This window comes from Haliotis rubra, unplaced genomic scaffold (assembly GCF_003918875.1).
Source record: "Haliotis rubra isolate DU_JTF1 unplaced genomic scaffold, ASM391887v1 Scf139, whole genome shotgun sequence".
NCBI classification, from domain to species: domain Eukaryota; kingdom Metazoa; phylum Mollusca; class Gastropoda; order Lepetellida; family Haliotidae; genus Haliotis; species Haliotis rubra.
Genome location: NW_025765325.1, coordinates 408,344 through 432,476, shown reverse-complemented (window position 1 = coordinate 432,476; position 24,133 = coordinate 408,344). Strand labels below are relative to the sequence as shown.

At 40.1% G+C, this 24,133-nt stretch overlaps 1 protein-coding gene across 1 annotated transcript in view; it reads left to right on the top strand.

Annotated features, from left to right (window-relative positions):
* LOC124268556 overlaps nucleotides 1-23,516 on the top strand; it is a 58,169-nt gene extending 34,653 nt beyond the window's left edge. The window contains exons 21-32 of the mRNA XM_046703549.1: nucleotides 1,018-1,098; nucleotides 7,033-7,106; nucleotides 8,777-8,914; nucleotides 10,608-10,743; nucleotides 11,804-11,892; nucleotides 13,899-14,011; nucleotides 15,042-15,112; nucleotides 15,591-15,677; nucleotides 15,985-16,196; nucleotides 17,509-17,609; nucleotides 18,322-18,431; nucleotides 23,206-23,516. Of these exons, the coding sequence (XP_046559505.1) occupies nucleotides 1,018-1,098; nucleotides 7,033-7,106; nucleotides 8,777-8,914; nucleotides 10,608-10,743; nucleotides 11,804-11,892; nucleotides 13,899-14,011; nucleotides 15,042-15,112; nucleotides 15,591-15,677; nucleotides 15,985-16,196; nucleotides 17,509-17,609; nucleotides 18,322-18,431; nucleotides 23,206-23,352 (1,359 nt within the window). The 3' untranslated portion in view covers nucleotides 23,353-23,516. The remainder of the gene's footprint in view (nucleotides 1-1,017; nucleotides 1,099-7,032; nucleotides 7,107-8,776; nucleotides 8,915-10,607; nucleotides 10,744-11,803; nucleotides 11,893-13,898; nucleotides 14,012-15,041; nucleotides 15,113-15,590; nucleotides 15,678-15,984; nucleotides 16,197-17,508; nucleotides 17,610-18,321; nucleotides 18,432-23,205) is intronic.
* The last annotated feature ends 617 nt before the right edge of the window (nucleotides 23,517-24,133 follow it).

The following is a 24,133-nucleotide window of genomic DNA, read 5'->3' as shown; positions in this document are numbered from 1 at the left end:
ATGTTTGTCATAACAGGCGACTAACGGGATCGGGTGGTCAGGCTCGCTGACTTGGTTGGCACATGTCATCGTATCTCAAATGCGTAGATCGATGCTCATGCTGTTGATCACTGGATCGTCTGGTCCAGACTCGATTATTTACAGATCGCCGCCATATAGCTGGAATATTGCTGAGTAAGGCGTACAAACTCACTCACTCCTTCAAATCCCAATTTCAACCTTTTTGTTCCAACACGTCACTTCCGGTTCTATAATTGTTTGTATGTATGTACTATATGTAATATGATGTTACGCTTTGACCAGAGACGATTTTTCCGAAGAGTTTAGCTATAACAATGCCACCAGAAGTTGATATAACAGTAGTTCCTTATACACATTTCGATATACGGCAAGTGACAAGTTCATTATAAGCGTTGTCGTTATATGCGTGCATAACTGGATTTCATATACTGATGGATAAATAATAAATATAATAATATACACCAGTGGTTGTTACATACTGGGAGCGGTGGGGTAGACCAGTGGTCGCTCGTCACGCTGAAGACCAGGGTTCGATTCCCCACATGGGTACAATGTGTGAAGCCCATTTCTGGTGTCCCCCGCCGCGATATTGCTGGAATATTGCTAAAAGCGGCGTAAAACAAAACTCACTCACTCACTCTTCCACTCATGAAATTGTTGTATCCTTCTGGGTCACTCCCAGCCCATGGAACTTCCGCTTAGAATATATCTCCCCTCCCCAAAACCCCAATAGGCTCGGTGACTTGGGGTAGCTGAGTGTGATCCTGTGCTTACTGACTGGTGGGATGTCCATCATCGGATTGTTTGATCCAGGCTCGATTATTAAGAGACATATACCTGGATCATCAGAAAAGCAAAACAAGAAGTCATTGTGGAGCCCATTTCTGGTGTCCCCAGCTGTGATATTGCATGGTAACATACATAACAGATCGCGTAGACCTGAAAACAATATCTATTTTTGAAGGACTTTTACGTATTGACTTGTGTTTCCTTCAGGGTGGACTTAAGGCTGTTATTTGGACTGACGTATTCCAATGTATCATCATGTTCTCTGGGATGTTTGCCGTTCTCATCAAGGTAGGACAATAGAAAATATCTTTCAGTTAAGTCATTAGTACCATGCAGGTAAACAGTACGTATACGTAGCCATGCAGGGACAGTATTTATTAGTAATCGTACAGGTAAAACGGTACTAACTGGTAATCATACAGGTAAAACAGTATTTATTAGTAATCGTACAGGTAGAACAGTAGTAATTAGTAATCGTATAGGTAAAACAGTATGTATTAGTAATCGTACAGGTAGAACAGTAGTAATTAGTAATCGTATAGGTAAAACAGTAGTAATTAGTAATCGTATAGGTAAAACAGTATGTATTAGTAATCGTACAGGTAGAACAGTAGTAATAAGTAATCGTATAGGTAAAACAGTAGTAATTAGTAATCGTACAGGTAAAACAGTAGTAATTAGTAATTTGCAGATAAAACAGTACTAACTGGTAATCGTACAAGTAAAACAGTATTTATTAGTAATCGTACAGGTAGAACAGTAGTAATTAGTAATCGTATAGGTAAAACAGTAGTAATTAGTAATCGTATAGGTAAAACAGTAGTAATTAGTAATCGTATAGGTAAAACAGTATTTATTAGTAATCGTACAGGTAGAACAGTAGTAATTAGTAACCGTATAGGTAAAACAGTAGTTATTAGTAATCGTACAGGTAGAACAGTAGTAATTAGTAATCGTATAGGTAAAACAGTTGTAATTAGTAATCGTATAGGTAAAACAGTAGTAATTAGTAATCGTACAGGTAAAACAGTAGTAATTAGTAATCGTATAGGTAAAACAGTAGTAATTAGTAATCGTACAGGTAAAACAGTAGTAGTTGGTAATTTGCAGATAAAACTACTGACTGGTAATCGTACAGGTAAAACAGTATTTATTAGTAATCGTACAGGTAAAACAGTAGTAATTAGTAATTTGTAGATAAAACAGTACTAACTGGTAATCATACAGGTAAAACAGTATTTATTAGTAATCGTACAGGTAGAACAGTAGTAATTAGTAATCATATAGGTAAAACAGTATGTATTAGTAATCGTACAGGTAGAACAGTAGTAATTAGTAATCGTATAGGTAAAACAGTAGTAATTAGTAATCGTATAGGTAAAACAGTATGTATTAGTAATCGTACAGGTAGAACAGTAGTAATTAGTAATCGTATAGGTAAAACAGTAGTAATTAGTAATTTGCAGATAAAACAGTACTAACTGGTAAAAACAGTACTAAGTAAAACAGTATTTATTAGTAATCGTACAGGTAGAACAGTAGTAAGTAAGTAATCGTATAGGTAAAACAGTAGTAATTAGTAATCGTATAGGTAAAACAGTAGTAATTAGTAATCGTACAGGTAAAACAGTAGTAATTAGTAATGTCGTATAGGTAAAACAGTATTTATTAGTAATCGTACAGGTAGAACAGTAGTAATTAGTAAGTCGTATAGGTAAAACAGTAGTAATTAGTAATCATACAGGTAGAACAGTAGTAATTAGTAATCGTACAGGTAAAACAGTTGTAATTAGTAGTCGTATAGGTAAAACAGTAGTAATTAGTAATCGTACAGGTAAAACAGTAGTAATTAGTAATCGTATAGGTAAAACAGTAGTAATTAGTAATCGTACAGGTAAAACAGTAGTAGTTGGTAATTTGCAGATAAAACAGTACTGACTGGTAATCGTACAGGTAAAACAGCATTTATTAGTAATCGTACAGGTAGAACAGTAGTAATTAGTCATTTGCAGATAAAACAGTACTAACTGGTAATCAAACAGGTAAAACGGTACTAATTAGTAATCATGGAGGTTTTACAGTACTAACTGATAGCCATACAAACAGATCAGTACTTATTGGGGCGTGGTTGGCGAGCTGTCTAAAGCGCCAGACTAGTGATCCAGCGAGTTTAAGGTGCCGCGATCGAGTCCACTTGTGACGGGGTGTCAAAACCTTGGAGTCGACTCTGTGTGCAGACTCTTTCAGTGTTGTCACAACCCCTAGTGTACAGTACACAACCCTGTGCACTTAAAAGAACCCAGATGGTGGCCACATGAGTTGCGGGGACAGCAACGTGCAGTAACGCTTGTACAAAGTACTGTGACTATGTGTCCCGGTTCACCCAGATGTGAATGGGTACCTCGAAGGGATGGGAAAGCCACATGAACTTGTGGCTGCACGAGTTGTATGATCCCCAGGGAGTTGAGATTGAAACATACGATGTGCCGTTGAGATTGACATCCAATGATCGAAGGGAAAACAGAGCATGCGTGTACATGGGATGGACTATAGCGCTATATAAATACCCATATAATATATAATGTTATACAATTGTCCGTGAAGCTCCGGGTTCGAATTGGTCTTCAGCATCCCATTTTGTTGTCTTAGGAAGCGACTAACGGGATCATGATGTCAGGGTGTCGGACTTGGTTGATGCATATCATCATGTCCCAGTCGATCACTGGATTGTCTGGCCCATGCTCGATTATGTATAGGCCGTCGTCCTATAGCTTGGATATTGCTGAATAACCTGTTTAACAAAATCACACAAAACAAAAAACAGAGAAGTATTGTTTGTTTAAACACCTGCTTTAGACCAACGGAATTCTCTGAAAGCTTCAACACGATCTGGTGGCCTGGTCATTGGATAAAAGTATCTTGTGGTTAAATATACACGTGGGAAAAAGTATCGCAACACCTTAAACATTTTTCTCTCAATATCTTAAGAATTGCCACATAACAACGTTAGGAAAATAAATGAAAACAATAGCCTAGTACGTGTCTCAAACGCAACAAGTCATGATGCACGTGCTGCTGGTAACACGTGTGGAGCATATGAAACACTTGCAGCCCTCGTGTCATGAAAATAGAGTTTCAGTTACCATTCACTCTTGTTACGAAACTGAACTAAAACGCATACTTGTTGTCTTAACCCACTCTATGGAACCCCCTCAACTAACGTCAGCCATAGATGGCAAGTTATGGTATGGTTAATGCCGGGTTGTCCATGAAACAAATTGCCAGGCAATTAGGTCACCACCCCTCAACAGTCAGTCGATTAGTGACGAAATATCACCAACAAACGATTTATAGGATCTGCATCGTTGAGGCAGACCACGCAAGACATCAGTTAGACAAGACGCAGACCTACTTAGACTTGTTCGGCGATTTCCCTTTGCACCAAGTCCAATGTTAAAACGGCAAAACTGTTATAAAAAAAAAAACGCCGGGTATAAGACCAGGAGACCTGTCCGACGACCTTTCTTAACACGTGCCCACGGTGAAACCTGGCTTCTTGGAGGTAGATCCATTTTTGCAGACGAGAGCCGGTGTCTGTTGTTAGTTTCTGACGGGAGGACGCCTGTATGGCGACGGAGGAACATGGCATATGCTCAATGGAACATCCTGGAAAAAGTTCCATTCGGTGAAGGTTCCTCGATAGTATGGGTCTGTGTGTCGTATGACTGCAAACTTAAATCTGAATGGACAAAGATACCAAAAGGAAATCTTGAGGAGGCGTGTAGTGCCTAAGTTAGATAATCATCCCCTATTAACAAGGCCAATCTTTATGGATGACAGCAGGAAGCCATTAAACCCTTCCATGGACAACCAAAAGCCATAATGTGAACTCTATCGAGCACGTTGAGGACCATTCTCTTCCCACAGAGGTTACTCCTGTCATATCTTCTTACGTAGGAAGATATGACAGGAGTAACCTCTGTGGGAAGAGAATGGTTGAGGACATTCTGGGGCGTAAGGACTATGCATCGTGTGACACGTTTGGGATGACCATACTTTTATTGACACATTATGTTATCTTAATTTCAGTTTTATTACCGGACAAATTATACCATTCAGATTATTTATCGTTGGCTTTTGTGTTAATGTCTTTTCAGCACTTTGGCTACAAAATAATTTCCTGTGAAGACGCACATGAGATATAAACTGTGATTAAATATAGGTCCTGTCATAAAACAACTGGGTGTTGCGATATTTTTTTCCATCTGTATATAAAATATTCAAAGGTATTCAAAATTATATAATTAAATTGAATTGTGTGTCGTGATAAATACGATGTTATCTGGTTTCTGGCTATGCTTGTCAAAAAGAAATTAAACCTCTCATTATTTTCTCATTTTACGTGAATGGTCCTGAACATCATCTCAATTATAATTCCTGTGATCGTTTTGGGAATTAGAATTTACTAACATAATGACAATCTATATACCCAAACCCGTTCGATGACACCACTGGGAAATATTAGTTGCTTTTAACCGCCGAGGCAAAGTCGGGCCGGATACAGACCATCGCTTCTGTTGCGAAACAGGGCTCAGTTTACCAGTTTACTTTAAAGGCACAATGTCACAAATTCGCGACAATATTTTAATATTTTATATTGGGAAATATGCACTCACGTTAGCTTATTATTGACGTAACAAAAGACTTATTATTCCTTACGACTTGCCTGAAATCGATTATTGAAACTTCGAGGCAGAGAACAGCTTCCATACAAAGAACATTTGCCAAATATCGAATGTAAATAATTTCTCCGTACATAGAAAACTGTCGCACGCGGTGTTCTCGGTGTTTGCCCAACTGGTTGTGCGTAGGATATTCGTAAAGAGCGCTCGAAGGGACGTTATTCTATGGGGTTCGCTTGTAATAATGTAGAGGGCGCGAGAGTCGATTTAATGCAACGTTGCATTAACTCATTCGAACGTTTTAACTTAATATTGTAATCTAAATACGTATTTTTTTAAAATATATTATAAGGTAGCTTCACTGAGGGCTGATAGTATCATTGAGAGAAATCCTTTATGTATTTTTAGAGAAGTGTGGTGCGACATTGTGCCTTTAACAACGATGTACTGTGACATTACAAACTGGTATTATATAGGTAGATATACTTATATCCAGACATGATATACCTTTGTAGGTTAAGTTCATTTTGAGATCGAGGTCAGACTGTTATAGAGACAATGTTGAACGTTGAATGTGTGAAAGTCATCTCAATGCGTCCTCACCGCTATCCCTTAAAAGCCTATAAGATGTTACTGTATTTGGTTGAAAATGCAAGTGAGGCTAGAAATAAACATAACTGGGCTATGTTAATTAAAAATACATTGTTCCAACTTGGTCTTGGATATGCCCGAGTTGGACAGGGAGTTGGGGATGCTACAGCTTTTTTATCCATTGTCCAACAACGATGTAAGGATTGCTTTCTGCAAGAGTGGACCAGAAATATTCAAACTGGAAAATGTTCATATTCGTATTCTTTGTTTAAACAACATTTTATGTGTGAAAAGTATTTAACAGTTGTAAATATAAGGAAATTAAGAGTATCGTTATCGCAGTTTCGATGTGGTTATTATGATTTAATGTATTTTAGAGGAATATGTCATGCTACTGAGCACCAATCCTGCTAAATGTGTGACAGGGATATTACTGAAGATGAATACCATGTCCTTCTCATCTGTCCACAGTATGAAGACCTAAGAAAGTATTATATACCATTTAAGTATACGTCCTGTCCCACAATTTACAAATTCTGTATACTAATGTCAACAGAAAATGTACAGCTACTTCAGAATATTGCCATGTTCAGATACCATGCACTGTTAAAACGCAAACGCGCTTGTACCATTCACCCGTTATAACTGTTATAATTATAATATTGCTAAAATCGGCGAAAAACCATACTAACTCACTTAAGCGATGTATTCGCATCAATACAATTCTTTTACGCGTTTATAACTTGGAGTTTTTCAATAATATTAATGAACGTAGGCAATAATATTAAAACAAAAGTAATGTCAATATTTGTCAGCTTCCTGTGTTGTTCTTGTATTTGACTGAGGAAAATATACTCATCCAATAATGGTTGTGTTTAATCGATTTAATTGAGATGGTGGGACTGGGGTGAAACCATATAGTATATATCATGTACGACGTCGTCAACAGGGAACTATCGATGTTGGAGGAGTGAGGAAAGTGTGGACCACGGCCTACGAGGGAGGGAGGCTCAACATACTCAAGTAACATTTTTGTATTTGTGTTTTAGTATCAATTACATATGATGATGATGATGATGATGATGATGATGATGATGATGATGATGATGCATAGGGATTAGCTACCCGTGAAGATCCGGGTTAGAATTGGTCTTCAGTAACCCATGCTTGTCGTAAGAGGCAACTAACAGGATCGGGTGGTCAGGCTCTTTGACCTGGTTGTCACATGTCACCGTATCCCAATTGCGTGGATCGATGCTCATGATGTTGATCACTGGATTGTCTGGTCCAGACTCGATTATTTACAGCCATATAACGGGAATATTGCTTAGTGTGGCGTTAAACAACAAACAAATTGGATTTTCATCCACATGACTCCCTTTAATGGAGGTATCTACCTAAAACGACTTAGTTCAGTTGTTATCATGCATACGTGTGAATGAGCTTTTAGTGTAGGAAAATTAATGTCATTTTATTTGGGAGGGACACTCGAACGTAACGACTTGAACGAGTTTGGTAATAACAAACCAGCAATCATAAGCCGGGAAAACATCGGATTCGAACTCGAAATGCGCGGATCCTGTCAGACCACACTGACATATGGAAAAAACATTCAAAAAGTTAATGTCATTAGTTATAACATTTTCACAACAATTTCTTTATTGTAAATTGGGGGAATTTTTCTGATTTCCTGTGTTGCTTTGATCAAAGCATCGATAAAATTAACTCGCCGAAAAGGCAGTGAGAGATTCAGATTCCCATAGTATTCAATACATACAAGTCGGTTTCGTGGTAGAGATATCAATGTCGTTTCGGACTGAAACTAAAAAGTAATTGAGCTTAGAATTTTCTTCAGCTTTGGTAACATTTTTTAAAAATGTGATATATTTTAAAGATTTACTTTTGTACGTTATCACACGTACAGTTCTGTACAATACCACGACGACAGGATCCGGAGTGTACGGGGATACTGTTTTAATTATAACAGTAAACAAAATAAGAACATTTTGTTAATTGAAATCAAGAACAGTTTTGTGTTTGGACGCTATAGTTGACTTGATAATTAGTAATTCAGTAATAAGCAGGCTGGTTATAACCGCAGCCATATAGATGGAACAACGCCGAGTGCGGCGTAAAACAACAACCAAACAACCTGATAATAAATCTTTACGAAATATATTAAAAGGACATCATTTCCAGCTTCTCTTCATATATATAGTAAAAGTACAATTAGGAGATAAACGTACTGTGTTGGAAAATCAGAGGTATATAACGAAATTATAATAGCTCTAAAAAATTATTTAAAAATAGCTCTAGTATAATTTCGTTTATTTAAAACCTCATGCTACGCGTTCGGTATTAAATCAAATTTAGAGCTATTATAATTTCGTTATATACCTCTGATTTTCCAACACAGTATGTTTATCTCCTAAATGTACAATGTTGCAATTCTATGTTTTTCCCAAACTACTAAATATTTGTTTTATGCATTTAAAAATAGGAAATCAATTTTGCGATATTAAGATTGTTTATGCTGCACACGCTTTAATTGTTATCATTATGTTTGATGTCTGCACCGATGAGGTGTTTTTGTATTCATAGACCCGTGGCCTCACAGTAATGGAAATAAAGGTCTGAATAAATGTACAGTACATTTTCATCAGCATCTCATTCTGGAATATGTTTTCGTATAGCTTTGACCCGAACCCTACCGTCCGCCACACATTCTGGGGACTGTACATTGGTACTATTATGAAGGCAGCGGGGATTGCGTTTAACCAGTCGACGATACAGCGAGTGTGTGCAACGCCTACGATGAAAGAAGCTAAGAAGTAACCATTTTCATTTAGTCCTCAAAGTGAAAATCCAGGTTAATTGGTCTAAAGTAGCACATGCTTGTCGTAAGAGGCGATTAATGGTCGGGTGGGCAGACTGGCTGACTTGGTTGACACATGTCATCGTATCCCACCTGCGTAGATCGATGCTCATGATGTTGATCACTGGATTGTCTGGACCAGGCTCGATTATTTACAGACGGCCGCCATATAGCTGGAATATTGCTGAGTTATGCGTTAAACAAAAACAACCAACAAACAACCAATTATGGTCTGGTTACTTTTTAACTCAGTTCGTCACGATATGGTTGAAATATTGCCGATGTGACGTTAAATAATAACTCACTCACTTTAACTCAGTACGCATCCGATAGGTCTCTGTCAGCTGCATGTCAACCACGTATGGTCTGGTTACCCCGGGTTACATGATTGTACATCTGTATCATCAGTTACATCAAATCTAGACCGGTATACAACCATATATATTACCCTGTATGACTATTAACGCTTGCCACCTTCTTAAAATGGAAGCCACGGGAAAACGGGACAATGTGACAAGCCTCTGGCACAGTGCATAAAATATATACTCATGGAAACGAATAAAGGAACATCTGAAAGTACAAGTGTTCCTTTATTCTTTCCAGGTTTCTTCCCAAGCTTTGTATTGCACTGTGGGTGAAATTCTGGAAAAGAATAAAGGAACACTTGTACTTTGTGTTCCTTTATTCGTTTCCATGAGTATATATCCTTGGTCGTGTAACAGATGAAAAGCTACAGTTATGACCTAAGGAAGATGTAACTGACGGAACATATATCGCTTTATTTCATCAGCAATGTGTTTTCAAACGTTGACTGACCCTAGAATACATAGCGAAGCTTAAGAGTACTCAAGGTTAAAATGAATTGGACAGCTAATGCTGAATCACGTGTGGCACTTTTAAATTGTTATAATCTTCATTTGGACTGTACATTCATGTTTTTAGATGTGTATTTTTAAATAAGATGAGGTGAGGTGAAATGGGGTTTAACGTCGCACTTACGAATATTTCGCTCATGCGTGTGAATGTATGGCTGCTTGTACTAGCCCAGACTTAAGCTGGTTTTATAGTGCTAGCTCAATGAGGTACCATGCCGCAGTGAAGCATGAATACCCCACTCAGACACATTATACTGACTCCAAGCTGACCAGTCCTTGTTGTACCCATTAATGCCGAGCGCCAGGTAGGCACCAACAAGTACCATATTTTAACGTCTTTCGGTATGACGGGCCGGGGATCGAATCCGCGACCTTGCGCTCTCCAGGCGGACACTCTAACCACTACTCCACGGAGGCGGTTGTATTTTTAAATAAGATAACATTATTTCTTGAACTAAATGTCAGCGTAGGGACGTTGGGAGTAATTCCCGGGGCGATGTGGTAGCCCAGTGGTTAAAGCGTTCGCTCGTCACGCCATAGCCCCAGGTTCGATTCCCCACATGGGTACAATGTGTAAAACCCATATCCGGTGTCCCCCGCTGTGATATTGCTGGAATGTTTCTAAAAGCGGCGTAAAACCATACTCACTCACACAGTAATTCCCGTTTCCTAGTACGACGTAGTCGAGTAGTTCAAGTGTCCGCTTGTCAGTGCTCACATTCAAGCGGTTTTTTTTTCGATCTGAAAATTAAATCGCGATGTCCCCTGCTTCAGAGTCGTGTTTGTGATGGCTCCGGGCTTCTGGTTGACGATCACGCTGGCTATCGTGGAGGGCGTCGTTGCGTACGCCTACTACAACAGTGTGAAATGTGACCCTCTGCTCTCAGGTCAGATCACCAACCCCAATCAGGTATGCTGCACCATTACAGATCGTTCAGACATTATCGTTTATCCCTTGATGGAAACAATATATACACGGCGACGAAATCGCTAATGCTTTCTGTGTGCTAGCTATGCCTGAAAGTTACTAGCCCACAAAATAATTTACTAGCCCGAAATTTGAATGGTGAAACTAAGCAAAAGGTTACAAAAAGGTAAAATACGATTAAAACAAATGATCTCGTGAAAATTCACTAGCCAGTCTTACCAGTGACTGTGGAGATTTACTGGCCCGAGTGGATTTTTACTAGCCACAGGCTTGTGGGCCAGTGGCTATTTTGCACACTGCTGTGAAGATACCCATTTATCGCTAGTGCCTTCTTAGTCACTTCAAGCTAATATCTCTAACCTTCCAACGCAGCAGTCGCTTATAAAGCTACAATTTGCGTTCTCATACGCCCTGTTTGCTTATACGCATTTGCTATTCTTCTTAGGCACTATTCACTGATAGAGAGCTACAATTCATGTCTTCATACGCACTGTTCGCTATTACGCAGCTACGATTCACTCATCATTCGCACAAGTCATTTACAAACAGCTATGATGGTGGACGCCTTCACATGCACTGGTCGTTAATACACTGAGACGATTCTCGCCATAATACGCACTTGTCGCTGATACACAGAAACGATTCTCGCCATAATACGCACTTGTCGCTGATACACTGAGACGATTCTCGCCATAATACGCACTTGTCGCTGATACACAGAAACGAATCTCGCCATAATACGCACTTGTCGCTGATACACTGAGACGATTCTCGCCATAATACGCACTTGTCGCTGATACACAGAAACGATTCTCGCCATAATACGCAGTGGCCGCTAGTACACAGAAACGATTCTCAACAAGACAGCGTTCTACAAAACTCCTATATTTAACAAGCTCATTCAGAATGTTGAGATGAAATCGTGAACGATTCTTATTCCGAAACCACTGAGGGTGCGAAAAGTATCAGTCGAAGATGAAACGATCAATGTGTACTACATATAAAACGGTTAGTATACCTTGCATGTTCGGCTTCCTTGCAGGTTATTCCACTGTTCGTCATGGACATCTTCAAGGACATCCCAGGAATGCCGGGGCTGTTTCTGGCAGCTCTCTTCAGTGCCTCACTCAGGTGAAGTATCTCCGTGTGTTGTAGAATGCATGTTGTTTAACGCCGCAACCAGCAGTATTCCAGGCGTATCACGGCATTAGTCATCAAGTGACAAGTGACGCAGGTGACGAAGGAACGCTTAAACCACAAAGCTACCCCACAGCCCCTCAAGTGACTTGACCGTAATGTGTTATGGTGTAATGGTTAGAGCGTCCGCCCGGAGAGCGGAAGGTCGCGGGTTCGATCCCCGGCCGCATCATACCAAAAGACGTTAAAATATGGTACTTGTTGGTCCCTGTCTGGCGCTCGGCATTAATGGGTACAACAAGGACTGGTCCGCTCGGAGTCAGTATAATGTGTCTGAGTGGGGTATTTCTGCTTCACTGCGGCATGGTATCTCAGTGAGCTGGCACTATAAAAGCAGCTTCAGTCTGGGCTAGTACAAGCAGCCGCACATACACATACACACGCATGCACGTCGTCATATGAGCGAAATATTCTCAAGCACGACGTTAAACCCAATTTCACCTCACCTCACCTCACGTGACTTGAAGCACGAGTACGATAACATGCATATGCAGCCAGACATTTTCCCGAGCCTGACCACGCAGGCTAATCTCATTTTAAACGGTTCGTTGGACAAGCTTGAGAAACAGAGGGCCTTCTCTTGGATTATGGAATGAAGTATGTTTAACAGTGACAAGAAATAACAATAGAAATAACAAGCGTGTGGGTGCTTCGTGAAAATGCGTGTTTAGAATGAAACTCAGACATTAAATCGCAAAGGAATACATGTACATGTATTTGAACACGGTTTTGGTCTGAGCACACGAAATAAGCAACTATCTCATAAGCATAAATAACAATCCTAGTGAGTGAGTTTACTTAGCAACAATGGTTTAAATGTAAACCTATACAAGATATGTTCAGGAAGGTGTTTACATTCCAAAGGAATACATATCTGGCGTGTTCCCACTGACAAGGTGTTGGGCAGTCTCGTAAATTAATTGCATAATCTAATATTTATCATATATACATTTTGACGCAAAATTACACATTGATGGTTACGAGTGGGACCTACCTGGTCATGATCAGTACACAGAAAGCCAACTGTTTCACTTTTCAGGCCAGGACTCATTTGGGTAGTCGATCTGATGTGGCACCTCGCTTGATTGACACTTATTTCTGTAATAATATTACGGCATTTATAATGCGCTGAATTCCGCACCTTGAGGGGCACGCTCAAAGCGCTACAATCCGATCATTATTACCCCGGATAACCCAAGATGCCTGTGAGGCGCTAGAAGGTTAATAGTCACATGACTTATCCCACCGGGTACCCATTTTCTGCAGGGTGAACAGAAACAAATTTGACAAACTCACTTGCCTAAGGTGGGACCACATGTATCACATGTCCTTCGTTGTGGGGCAGCACTGAAGTCCTAGAAACTCTCAGGAGTCAAGCTGCCAAACACGGTCACCCATCCAAGGACTCTCCGCTCCCATCGTTGCTCAACTTCAACTGATTTGTAACCTGGGCTCTACCACACATCACCACGTGGACATGTTTCTGTACCGTCCAGCAGGACAGTAACATCAACAAAGATTCACATTGACGTCGTATCAAATTTTCTTCAAGAAAACCATGCTATGTCTGGGTTTCATCATGTGTTTTGACAAGTTTCACTGGACAATAAACAGACTAATAAGTATATGTGCAATTTAGAATGAATATCCTGCGGGTTGATCAAGCCACGCCCTCTTATTCTATTGGTAAGATAATGTATTGAAACATTTGTATATTTTTGTCTTCATTGCCGAAGTGGGGTGGTGGGTCAGCCTAATGGTTAAAGCGTTGGCTCGTCACGCCGAAGACCCGGGTACGAATCCCCACATGGGTACAATGTGTGAAGCCCATTTCTGGTGTCCCCCCGCCGTGATGTTGCTGGAATATTGCTAAAAGCGGCGTAAAACCAAACTCAGTCAGTCATTGCCGAAGTCAAAGATGTATGTTCTTGGTATTTAAGCACTGTGTCATCCGGGTTGTCCAGTCTGTCGGCCTTGACCTGGGAGGACATCCTCAAGCCTCACTTGCCAAACATATCCGAGTTCAAGGCCACCGTTATAGCAAAGGTATCAGGTGAGTATCTGGGTTACAGCCTCGAGATCTCAAGCAGCGTTCGTGGTTATATATATGTTGTAACTCTTGTTTGGGTACCGGTCTAAGGCGCCACAATCAGCAATCCTGGACTCGCTTGACTACAGGATAACCGGAAGTGTATCGTGTGTGTTTCTCCGGGACCATGGTCTGGTAGACTGTCTGTTTCACCTGAAGTCATGGCGATGCATACTATAGAAATGATCCCTAAACGTATGACCTTACGAACAGAGCTGCGAGTGAATATGGTTTTAGGCCTCTTTTAGCAATATTCCAGCAACATCAAGGTGGGAGACACCAGAAATGGGCATCGGGTACGGTCTTTCACACCAAGCAAGCAACCAACAAAACCGCGGCATAATTCAACATTCACTCATTCACCAGAGTCACCACGATAACCTCTGGCATGTAAAGGCGAACTTCAATATTAAAGGGGGTTAAACTAAAGGATAAGCCGAAAGTTCTTCACACCTTGGTAAAAAATATATAATAATAAGTTGTCTTGTATAGCGCACAGTTCCAAACACCAAGGGGCGGTGGGGTAGCCTAAGTGGTTGAAGCGTTGGCTCGCGGCGTGGAAAGCCAAAGCGGCGTAAAACCAAACTCAGTCAGTCAGTCAGTCCAAACACCAAGTCATTGCTCGCGGCGCTGTTTGGTTAACACAGCTAGACTAGGCATCAGGATGACATTTTCGGAAGAGAAAAGTTTTCAAGTTTGACTGGAAGGTAGACAGTGTTCCAGAGTTTTTAATGAAGAAGGGCAGATCATTCCAGAGAGAGGCGGATGTGAAAGAGAAGCGTCTATGTCCAAAGGTTTTCAGTTTGGCTGTGGGTATTGTGAGCAGTGAGTTGTTAGCTGATCTGAGGCATCTCGGAGGAACATAATCTTTAACCAAGTTGGTCAGGTAGGACCTCAATGCTGTTATGATGTGCATCCTGTTCAGAAAAGGATGCCAAAGGCTTCCAATGTCCGAGCAATAACTACCAATCCCTATGATTTGTGTTTGTTTCAGTGATAGTGTACGGCCTTCTCGCTGTCGGTGTGGCCATCTTAACGTCCATCATTGGAGGAACGCTTATCGAGGTATCTAACATGCACAATATACTGACAGTCAAAGAAAGTATACAATGGCGGCATAAAATGAAACAAACAAGAGACGTTTATTCGAAGGTGATGTATTTGATTCAGGTATCATGGATGAGTTCACAGTGGTTTGGCCACCGTTTTAGTTTGGCCTAGTAACGTTTTCACAACGTTATTGAACTTTTACGAAAATCAACCTTTTACCGGGACATTTACTGTCGAATGGTGGCAATCACATGCACCACGGGTGTTCAGTTAAGCTACCTATGTGGTCGACTTCAATGAAGAAAAAAAGAGGGAATACATATGTAAGCTATATTTTTTGGCTGTAACAACTTGCAGAAAATACAAATAGTCAAGCCGATGTTGTTTTATTTCCGAGCTGTTTATGATATTGCTGGAATATTGCTAAAAAGCGGCGTAAAACCAAACTCACTCACTCACTCTGTTTAACTCATAAATATGTTTCTGTTGCCAGATAAGCGGCAGTGTGCTGGCCACGTTCACCGGTCCATTGACCGGCCTGTTCCTCACAGCGTTCTTCTGTCCATGGGCAAACGCCAAGGTGGGTCAGACCTGGTTGACACACGTCATCGTATCCCAATTACGTAGATCGATGCTCATGATGTTGATCATTGGATTGTCTGGTCCAGACTCGATTATTTACAGACCGCCGCCATATAACTTCTTTGATTGGAGGAGATGAAGAATGAGGACAATTTATGGATATACAACTTCTTTATTCTGTATAGGCGACGTTTCGACATATATACTGTATAGATTCTAATGTCGCTGCCATATAGCTGGAATATTGCTGAGTGTGGTGTAAAACTAAACTCAATCAATCAATATTCTGTCTTTCTACATGACAGGGGTGTTTTACGGGAACCATTGTGGGCACGGCTGTGCTCCTGTGGATCAGCTTTGGTTCCACGTTTTCTGGTGTGAAGACACGGACTCCATGGCTCCCTCCTGCACAATCGGACATGTGCTTTCCTGAAAACATGACGTCATCCGCATATAATTCGTCACTTTTGACGTCAGCAAGATCTATGTACACAGTTGGGAAACCTGTCCGAGAACCGTACGTATCATTTTTTACACTTGTGGTCATTAAAATGACTTCATGTTACGTTTCAATCGTGAGAAAGTGAGTGAGTGAGTGAGTTTAGTTTTACGCCGTTTTTAGCAATATTCCAGCAATATCACGGCGGCGTGAGAACGTGAACGAGTATGGCTTTATGCCGCTATCACAGCGGGGGACATCAGAAATGAGCTTCGCACATTGCGCCTATGTGGGGAATCGAACCCGGGTCTTCGCTCGTGATGAGCGAACGCTTTAACCACTAGGCTACCCCACCGCCCCGACGTTTCAATAAGTGCCATGCAAGTTGAGACCTTGACTGTTGGCAGCTTGCTGATGGAATTCTGGCCCTGGGTACATTTACATTGGTTCATATATCTTTGCCTGTTTCAAATAATATGAGAGAATCTAAGATGCAGGTGTTCTTCTTTTTGATACATCTTTATTAATACATAACCGACAACCCGATATATATTAGCAATTAAATGTGTGTGCATACCAGAGGCTTTTAAAGTTTCCAGCCTTTTAAGAATCAGGTTATTAAAGGCCTTCAGCAAACTCGTTGACAGATGTGGTGAGGTGAGGTGAGGTGAATTGGGTTTAACGTCGTACTTGAGAATATTTCGCTGATATGACGACGTGCATGCGTGTGTATGTGTATGTGCGGCTGCTTGTACTAGCCCAGTCAGAAACTGGTTTTATAGTGCTAGCCCACTGAGATAGCATGCCGCAGTGAAGCATGAATACCCCACTAGACACATTATACTGACTCCGAGCCGACCAGTCCTTATTGTACCCATTAATGCCGAGCGCCAGACATGGACCAACAAGTACCATATTTTAACGTCTTTTGGTATGACGTGGTCGGGGATCGAACCCGCGACCTTCCGCTCTCCGGGCGGACGCTCTAACCACTACACCACGGAGGCGGTCCGTTGACAGATGTCGTCGATAGTTGGCAGGGGTGTAACTACCATTATGAACAAAAATAAATAAAACATATATTAATAAAGCACGGGCTTACACGTGGTTGTTGTTAAAAGGTTGGGTAGCCCTCAATACTATCTAAATATAAAGCTTTGCAACCTATCGGGCTTACACGAAAACAAGTTCTTGCTACGCACCTGGTTGGCATCGTGTCGGAATTGTGTAGATCGTTGCTGATGGTGCCAATCATTGGATTGCCCGATCCACACTGAATTGTTCCAGACTGCCATCACATAGCTGGAATATTTGCTAAGTGCTTCGTTGAACGACAAATAACCATGGAAACATTTGACATGACGTGCATATGTTCATTCCTACGTTACAGAATCTGGATAGAATACGCCTACCAACTCTCCTACGCCTGGTTCAGTGCACTTGGTTCCGGTGTCACCTTCGTGGTTAGCTTCCTGGTGAGCTGGATGACAGGTAAAATATTTGTGAGCGAGTGAGTGAATTTAGTTTTACGCTGCTGTAGCAATATTTCAGCAGTATCACAGCGGGAGACAATATGAATGGGCATTTTTTACCCGGGGTAAAAAATACAGATACAACCTTCTGATTCCAACCCAAACTGGTTCCGCTGTTGGTTCATGCCATTCTTTTGGGACGTGGGGAATTGGATAAAGTGTTCGCTCGTGACGCCGAAGCCCCGGGTTCGATTCCCCACAGGTTGTTACCCTTGTATGTAGCTGGGATGATAAACAAAACGGTAAAACAATCACATCCAAAAGTGGATGAGAAATAGCTATAGATATGGTACATTTGTCCGACATTGATCGGATTGTATTCTGGGAGTCATAATATTTCAGATGCATTTAATATATATTTTTTTACAGCTTGCAATGTTGATGAGCAGACATATATATGTTTAATAATTGTGATATCTCTTATAAGAAAAAGACGATTCGTGGTCGTAGATATTTGAACAATAATGAGTGAATGAGTTTAGTGTTACGCCGCTCTTAGAAATATCCCTGCAATATCGCGGCGGGGGACACCAGAAATTGGCTTCACATATTGTACCCATATGAGAACCCGGGTCTTCGGCTACCTAGGCTGCCCCACCGCTCCTATTTGAAAAATAAAACCCTGAAGAGAGAATTACCCCTGATGCTACGTGCACATGTAAATCTTGCAGGTTTTAACCGCAACAACGACGTAGACCCCCGATACATGGTGTCTTTTACTGAAAAACTGTGTTGCTGCATACCCCGTTGCATTTGCGGGCAGAGCAAGGAGGTGAACAAGGTGAGGTTTTGTGGCCTTATTTGTTAATGATGTGTACGCATTTCACATAGGTGTCATTTCTGTCCAACAGTGAAATTTTCCAGCCAGGTCAATCATGTTTTCACAATACAGAAACTGTGTTTTACTACTGGCAGAAACTGAAGGTAAACCAAGGCATACACTAAATTATTATAAACTACAACTAATTTTAGTTCGTTTGATGTGAACATAATATGCAATTATGGACTGGTGATGAGGTCAATACCTGTTTTTATGGACTCGCGAAAAGCAATATTGACCGCTTTTCTCGGGTCCATAAAAACAGGTATTGACCTAATTCACCAGTCCATAAATTGTTATATTATCTAATTACCGAGAAAAGCTTCTAAAAAACAAAACATGTCAACAAAAGTAATTTTATTTTCGCTACAAAAACTTGAAGGGGGTGACAACCATTATTGGCATGAGTATATATACGATGTCCAGTCATCCCATATAGTAGACGCTGTGATTATTGAGTTCCATTATTTTAAGAGTAGACACGAGAGTTATCAATTGGGTTGTAAATTGAAGACAAGGTGTCGGAAAGTAATCCAGTCAATTACTTGCATACAGTTGTTTATTGTTCCTCTGAACAACCACGTGTGAGATGCAATATATAGGTTGTTAAATGGTTGTTTTTGACGTTATCCTAAAGGGGGGCAGATTGCGTTGTTTGATTCTGTACCTTGTCAGATTTTATTATTCTTTGTTTCACTTTGTCTGATGTTGCATATATTCTGACTTTGGTATACTTTGTCTGACTACTTTCACGTTATTACACTATTATACTTTGACGTTAGCGTGCTTTCACTGACTGTGTTATACTTTATCTGACTGTGTTATACTTTGTCGGACGTTATTATACCTTGACGTTAGCGTGCTTTGTATGATAGTGTTATCCTCTGTCTGACTGTGTTATGCTTTGTCTGACTGTGTTATACTTTGTCTGACTGTGTTATACTCTGTCTGACTGTGTTATGCTTTGTCTGACTGTGTTATGCTTTGTCTGACTGTGTTATACTTTGTCTGACTGTGTTATACTCTGTCTGATTGTGTTATACTTTGTCTGACTGTGTTATACTTTGTCTGACTGTGTTATACTATGTCTGACTGTGTTATGCTTTTCTTCTGTCTGACTGTGTTATACTTTGTCTGACTGTGTTATACTTTGTCTGACTGTGTTATACTCTGTCTGACTGTGTTATGCTTTGTCTGACTGTGTTATACTTTGTCTGACTGTGTTATACTCTGTCTGACTGTGTTATACTTTGTCTGACTGTGTTATATTGTCTGTGTTATCTGTCTGACTGTGTTATACTTTGTCTGACTGTGTTATACTTTGTCTGACTGTGTTATACTCTGTCTGACTGTGTTATACTCTGTCTGACTGTGTTATGCTTTGTCTGACTGTGTTATACTCTGTCTGACTGTGTTATACTCTGTCTGACTGTGTTATCCTTTGTATGACTGTGTTATACTCTGTATGACTGTGTTATACTTTGTCTGACAGTGTTATGCTTTGTCTGGCGTTAGTATAATTAAGCGTTAGCGTGCTTTGCTATGACTCTGTTGTGTTAAATGGATGAATGGTCAGTGGACTAGTACGAGTCAACCGACATCAGTCAGACAAAACACCTCACCTCACCTCGACTCACCTCAACTCACCTCAGTTTTTTAAATGTAGTGCTGATCCAAACGTGCGAACGTTCAGACAACATTCTATGCCAAATTCTTGGAGGGCATGTGAAACCTGATCTTCCGCTTGTTCAGTCTCAGTCACTTAAATTAATGATATTGTCTTTCCGGTGTACAGCCATGTTACATGTAAATTAAAATTGAATTTGAAAGGAGTTTTTAGCACGGATTTTCCGAGCTAATAACACACACAGCACTTCACTGAAATAAAAATGATATAAACTCAGGGATATTTGCGAAGATAATTGAGTTGTTTGGTTTGAAGATAAATGAACTGTTGGGATCCAATTTCTTCAAAAGATTTCTGATTAGAAACGAGAAAGAACCTTTAACAAACTTTGTTGCTCATTATTCTAACATTGGTTTCCTACGCCATTTGCTTACTCGCATATGTGTTTTTGTCTTTTCATGTGTGGGTTCTCTTATGTTTGGATATCACAGGATGTCGTTAATAAAAAGATGTTTAATTTCATTTTTTAAACAAAGACTAAAAGACATATTTTACCAAGATTGGCATTCTTATGTACACTCATCCAAATATCTTTCTCATTATGCTCTTGTAAAATCGTTATTAGAGCCAGAAATATATTTAAATGTATTACACGAGGAGAGCTTTTTGTAAATTCAGAATCTCCTTGCATGATTTCCATGTAAACTCTGAGCGTAAAAGTAAAAATTTAAATCCAAGTGAGATTAAATGTGTAAAATGTAATAGTAGCCAGGTCGAAGATGAATATCATGTGTTATTTGAGTGTAAGCACTATCGAGACCTGCGAAATAAATATACTATCCACAAAAAGAAACGCATAGGCATTTTGTATTTTAAAAAATGTATTAATTACCTACTGTGTTCAAACAATCGTCAAAATATGTAACAAAAGTGTTGATAACACGATTTTACACAATTGTACAAGTCAAAAATCTACTTTACCTGAAAATGTCGATTTTGATGAGATTTCTTACAAGGATTAAAAAGGCATCGCCACAACGCAACAGAAATCACCCTCCACTTGAAATTATGCAGCAAAGAACATGCACTGTCTGGCTATAAAAATCCAGATTACTTTCGGAAATCGACATTCGTTTTGAAGAAGTTTCAAGGTCAAATCACTGCGCCACGTCTTGATGCTGCGACACGGAACATCGCCATTGAAAGAATGCACGCTGGAGATTAACAATCTTCTGTTGTCAGGCGTCAGAATGTTAGTGTGAGCACGATATCACTGCTTGCAACTCGTTACAACCAAACAGGTATAACAAATGACCGTCCCCGTACAGGCAGACATCGAGTCACCACTGCAGCCCAAGATCGGTACATCCGGGTACTACATTTGCGCGATCGTACTGCCACGGGTGAGAGCCCAGTAGCCAGGGTGCCTGGACTTCGGAGGATATCCGTTCAAACGGTACGGAACAGGCTGAGAGAGATTGTACTGAGAGCCAGGAGACCCGACGTCGGGACCGTGCTGCGTCGTCGCCATCGCGCTCAGCGTCTCCGTTAACTAAACTTATCCACTTGATTGTATAGACATTACCGTCTTCTAAACTGATGTAAAACTTCATGTATGAAACTCTGTTCGCAACAGATTTCTGGGTTATGCGTTTCTTTTTTGGAATAGTATATCTTCCAAACTTATGTGCAGGGTATAAGGATCAACATTTGATGATAAATCTTTAAAATTCTAAGAATGAAGATTTTATTACCTCTGTTGCTCGTTTTCTGAAAAATGTATTAAATTTTATATAGGTGTAAAACGTAATAAGTATGTAAACTTATGAAAATATGTAACTGTACTATGGGTCGTCTGGCCTAAAATACTGAGTATACTGTCTGATACATCTGGTACAGGCATTTGCAAGGCACTGAATTGACACTATGAGTATCAATCTACGTATTTCTTATACGTTGACATGCCCCGATTAAGTCAGCAAGCCTAAACACCCAGTCCCGTAAGTCGAATGGGTTTCTAAAGATCCATGGTAACCCGGATGTTCTCGGGTCCAGACACTTTGTAAACAGTCCACGTGAAGCAAGGTTTAAGAGTGGACACAGATGTGAAAACACATACTTTGCAATTATGTATTCAGTATGCGTATCAGTGGAACGGTGGGGGAAAGGTCGGCTGCGGGACCAATCAATGTGAACGTATGCTGACGTCACGCCATTTTTGTAAATCTTGCAATTGATCCCGAGCAAAGAAATTCTGAACGTGCATTTGAAGCTGCACCTTACGAAACTATAGTGCATTATGCAAATGTAGACATATCATAGATAAACTAAAACATGTTTGCCAGACTTGTCAAATTTGAGCTTATTAAAATATTCTTTCCTTACCAGTCCATAAACCCCAAATGACGCCATTACGTAAATATTGTTAAGTAATAACATGACGTCATAGCAAGACAAAGAGAATCGTCAAATGTAAGGCTCTGTGCATACACTTTATTTCTGTTGTCCTTTTTTTAAAATATATACTCTTCCAAAAAAGAAACGCATAGGTGTATTTTCTCGAATTTGAGCTGCTTATTTTAAAGTGAGATAACGCATGTAATTCAGAATCAGTTGCCAAATGTCACAGTATAAAAGATCAAATGTCGGTTAATATAAATAGCTTATAAAAAGTTCAGTAAGTGAAGGACTCCCTTGCCAGTTGTATATCTAATGTGGCCACTGTGAGCACCCCAACACTATGTACACAAACCAGCATTAAAATGGCGAAACAATCAAACACCAATTTTGAAATGTATTTGACACTTTATGTATCAATATCACCGTTTCTTTTTTGGGGAGAGTATATTTCCACAAACATTTACCCTACAGCTGTATCTGTCAATACTTAAAAAAAGAGCCAAAGAAATTCGCCACAATCAAACTCTCACTGTAATCAAATCGCCTGTTTCAATGAAAGGTGATCACTGTGATTTATAACCCTCTTGCAGTGAAAACAATCCATATGGGGCTCACATGCGTTTGACGATGTTGTTTTCAGTACGGTATGTTGTTTGTTGTTATGAAAGACACGTACTTGTTACACACCTGTATTGTTGTTTGTCCTAGGGTCAGACCAAGCAGGATGTCCACAAATCCAAGGATGAACCACAAGATGGGACTGAAATGATCCTCTTGTTGAAGAAGTCAGAACAAGAAGGCGAAGCTCAACTACCACAGAAGACAGATGAAGAAAACGAAACCAATAGTTCCTAAGTTCCGTGTGTAACTCATAAAAATGTTGCTCTTTGATTACACACACTATTTATGCTATGTATACTGAAGGTGAATGCACTTTAATGACATGTCAGTTAGTACAAAGATCCTAAAAATACCACCCCAATGCTGAGATTGCAAAATAAAGACGTATATTAAAGAAATGTTTTGCTTTGACTCCACGACAAAACAGGCTTCACCAGAAATATTCATTACCGCTTGCTTTTTGTTCAACATGCTTAGTATACTTATTACCTGTTGAACGACACGTAAGTCGAATATTAGCGAAACGGGTTTACAGCCATAAAACATTTGAAAATTTTGACTCTCTCTGTCTGTCTGTCTGTCTCTCTCTCTGTCTGTCTGTCTGTCTGTCTCTTTCTCTCTCTGTATGTCTGTCTCTGTTTGTCTGTCTGTCTGTCTGTGTCTCTCTCACACACACATGATATGGGATTGTCCTCGCTCTATAATTAATCTTATCCCTCTCTCTCTCTCTCTCTCTCTCTCTCTCTCTCTCTCTCTCTCTCTCTCTCTGTGTCTCACACACTCACACTCACACAATTCATATCATTCGTCAAACCATCGTCTGTACGATTATCGCGTTAAAACAAAGGCAACCGCGTATACAATAAGGTTAGTACGTTCCTCAAAATAGTAGATACACATCCCATATCATACGAGTTCACATTCTTCACACAAATTTATTTAATTTTGTGTTTGCTGTTTAACGTCCCACTCATCACTATTCCAGTAAATGTCGGCGGATTGTACATAATCAAGA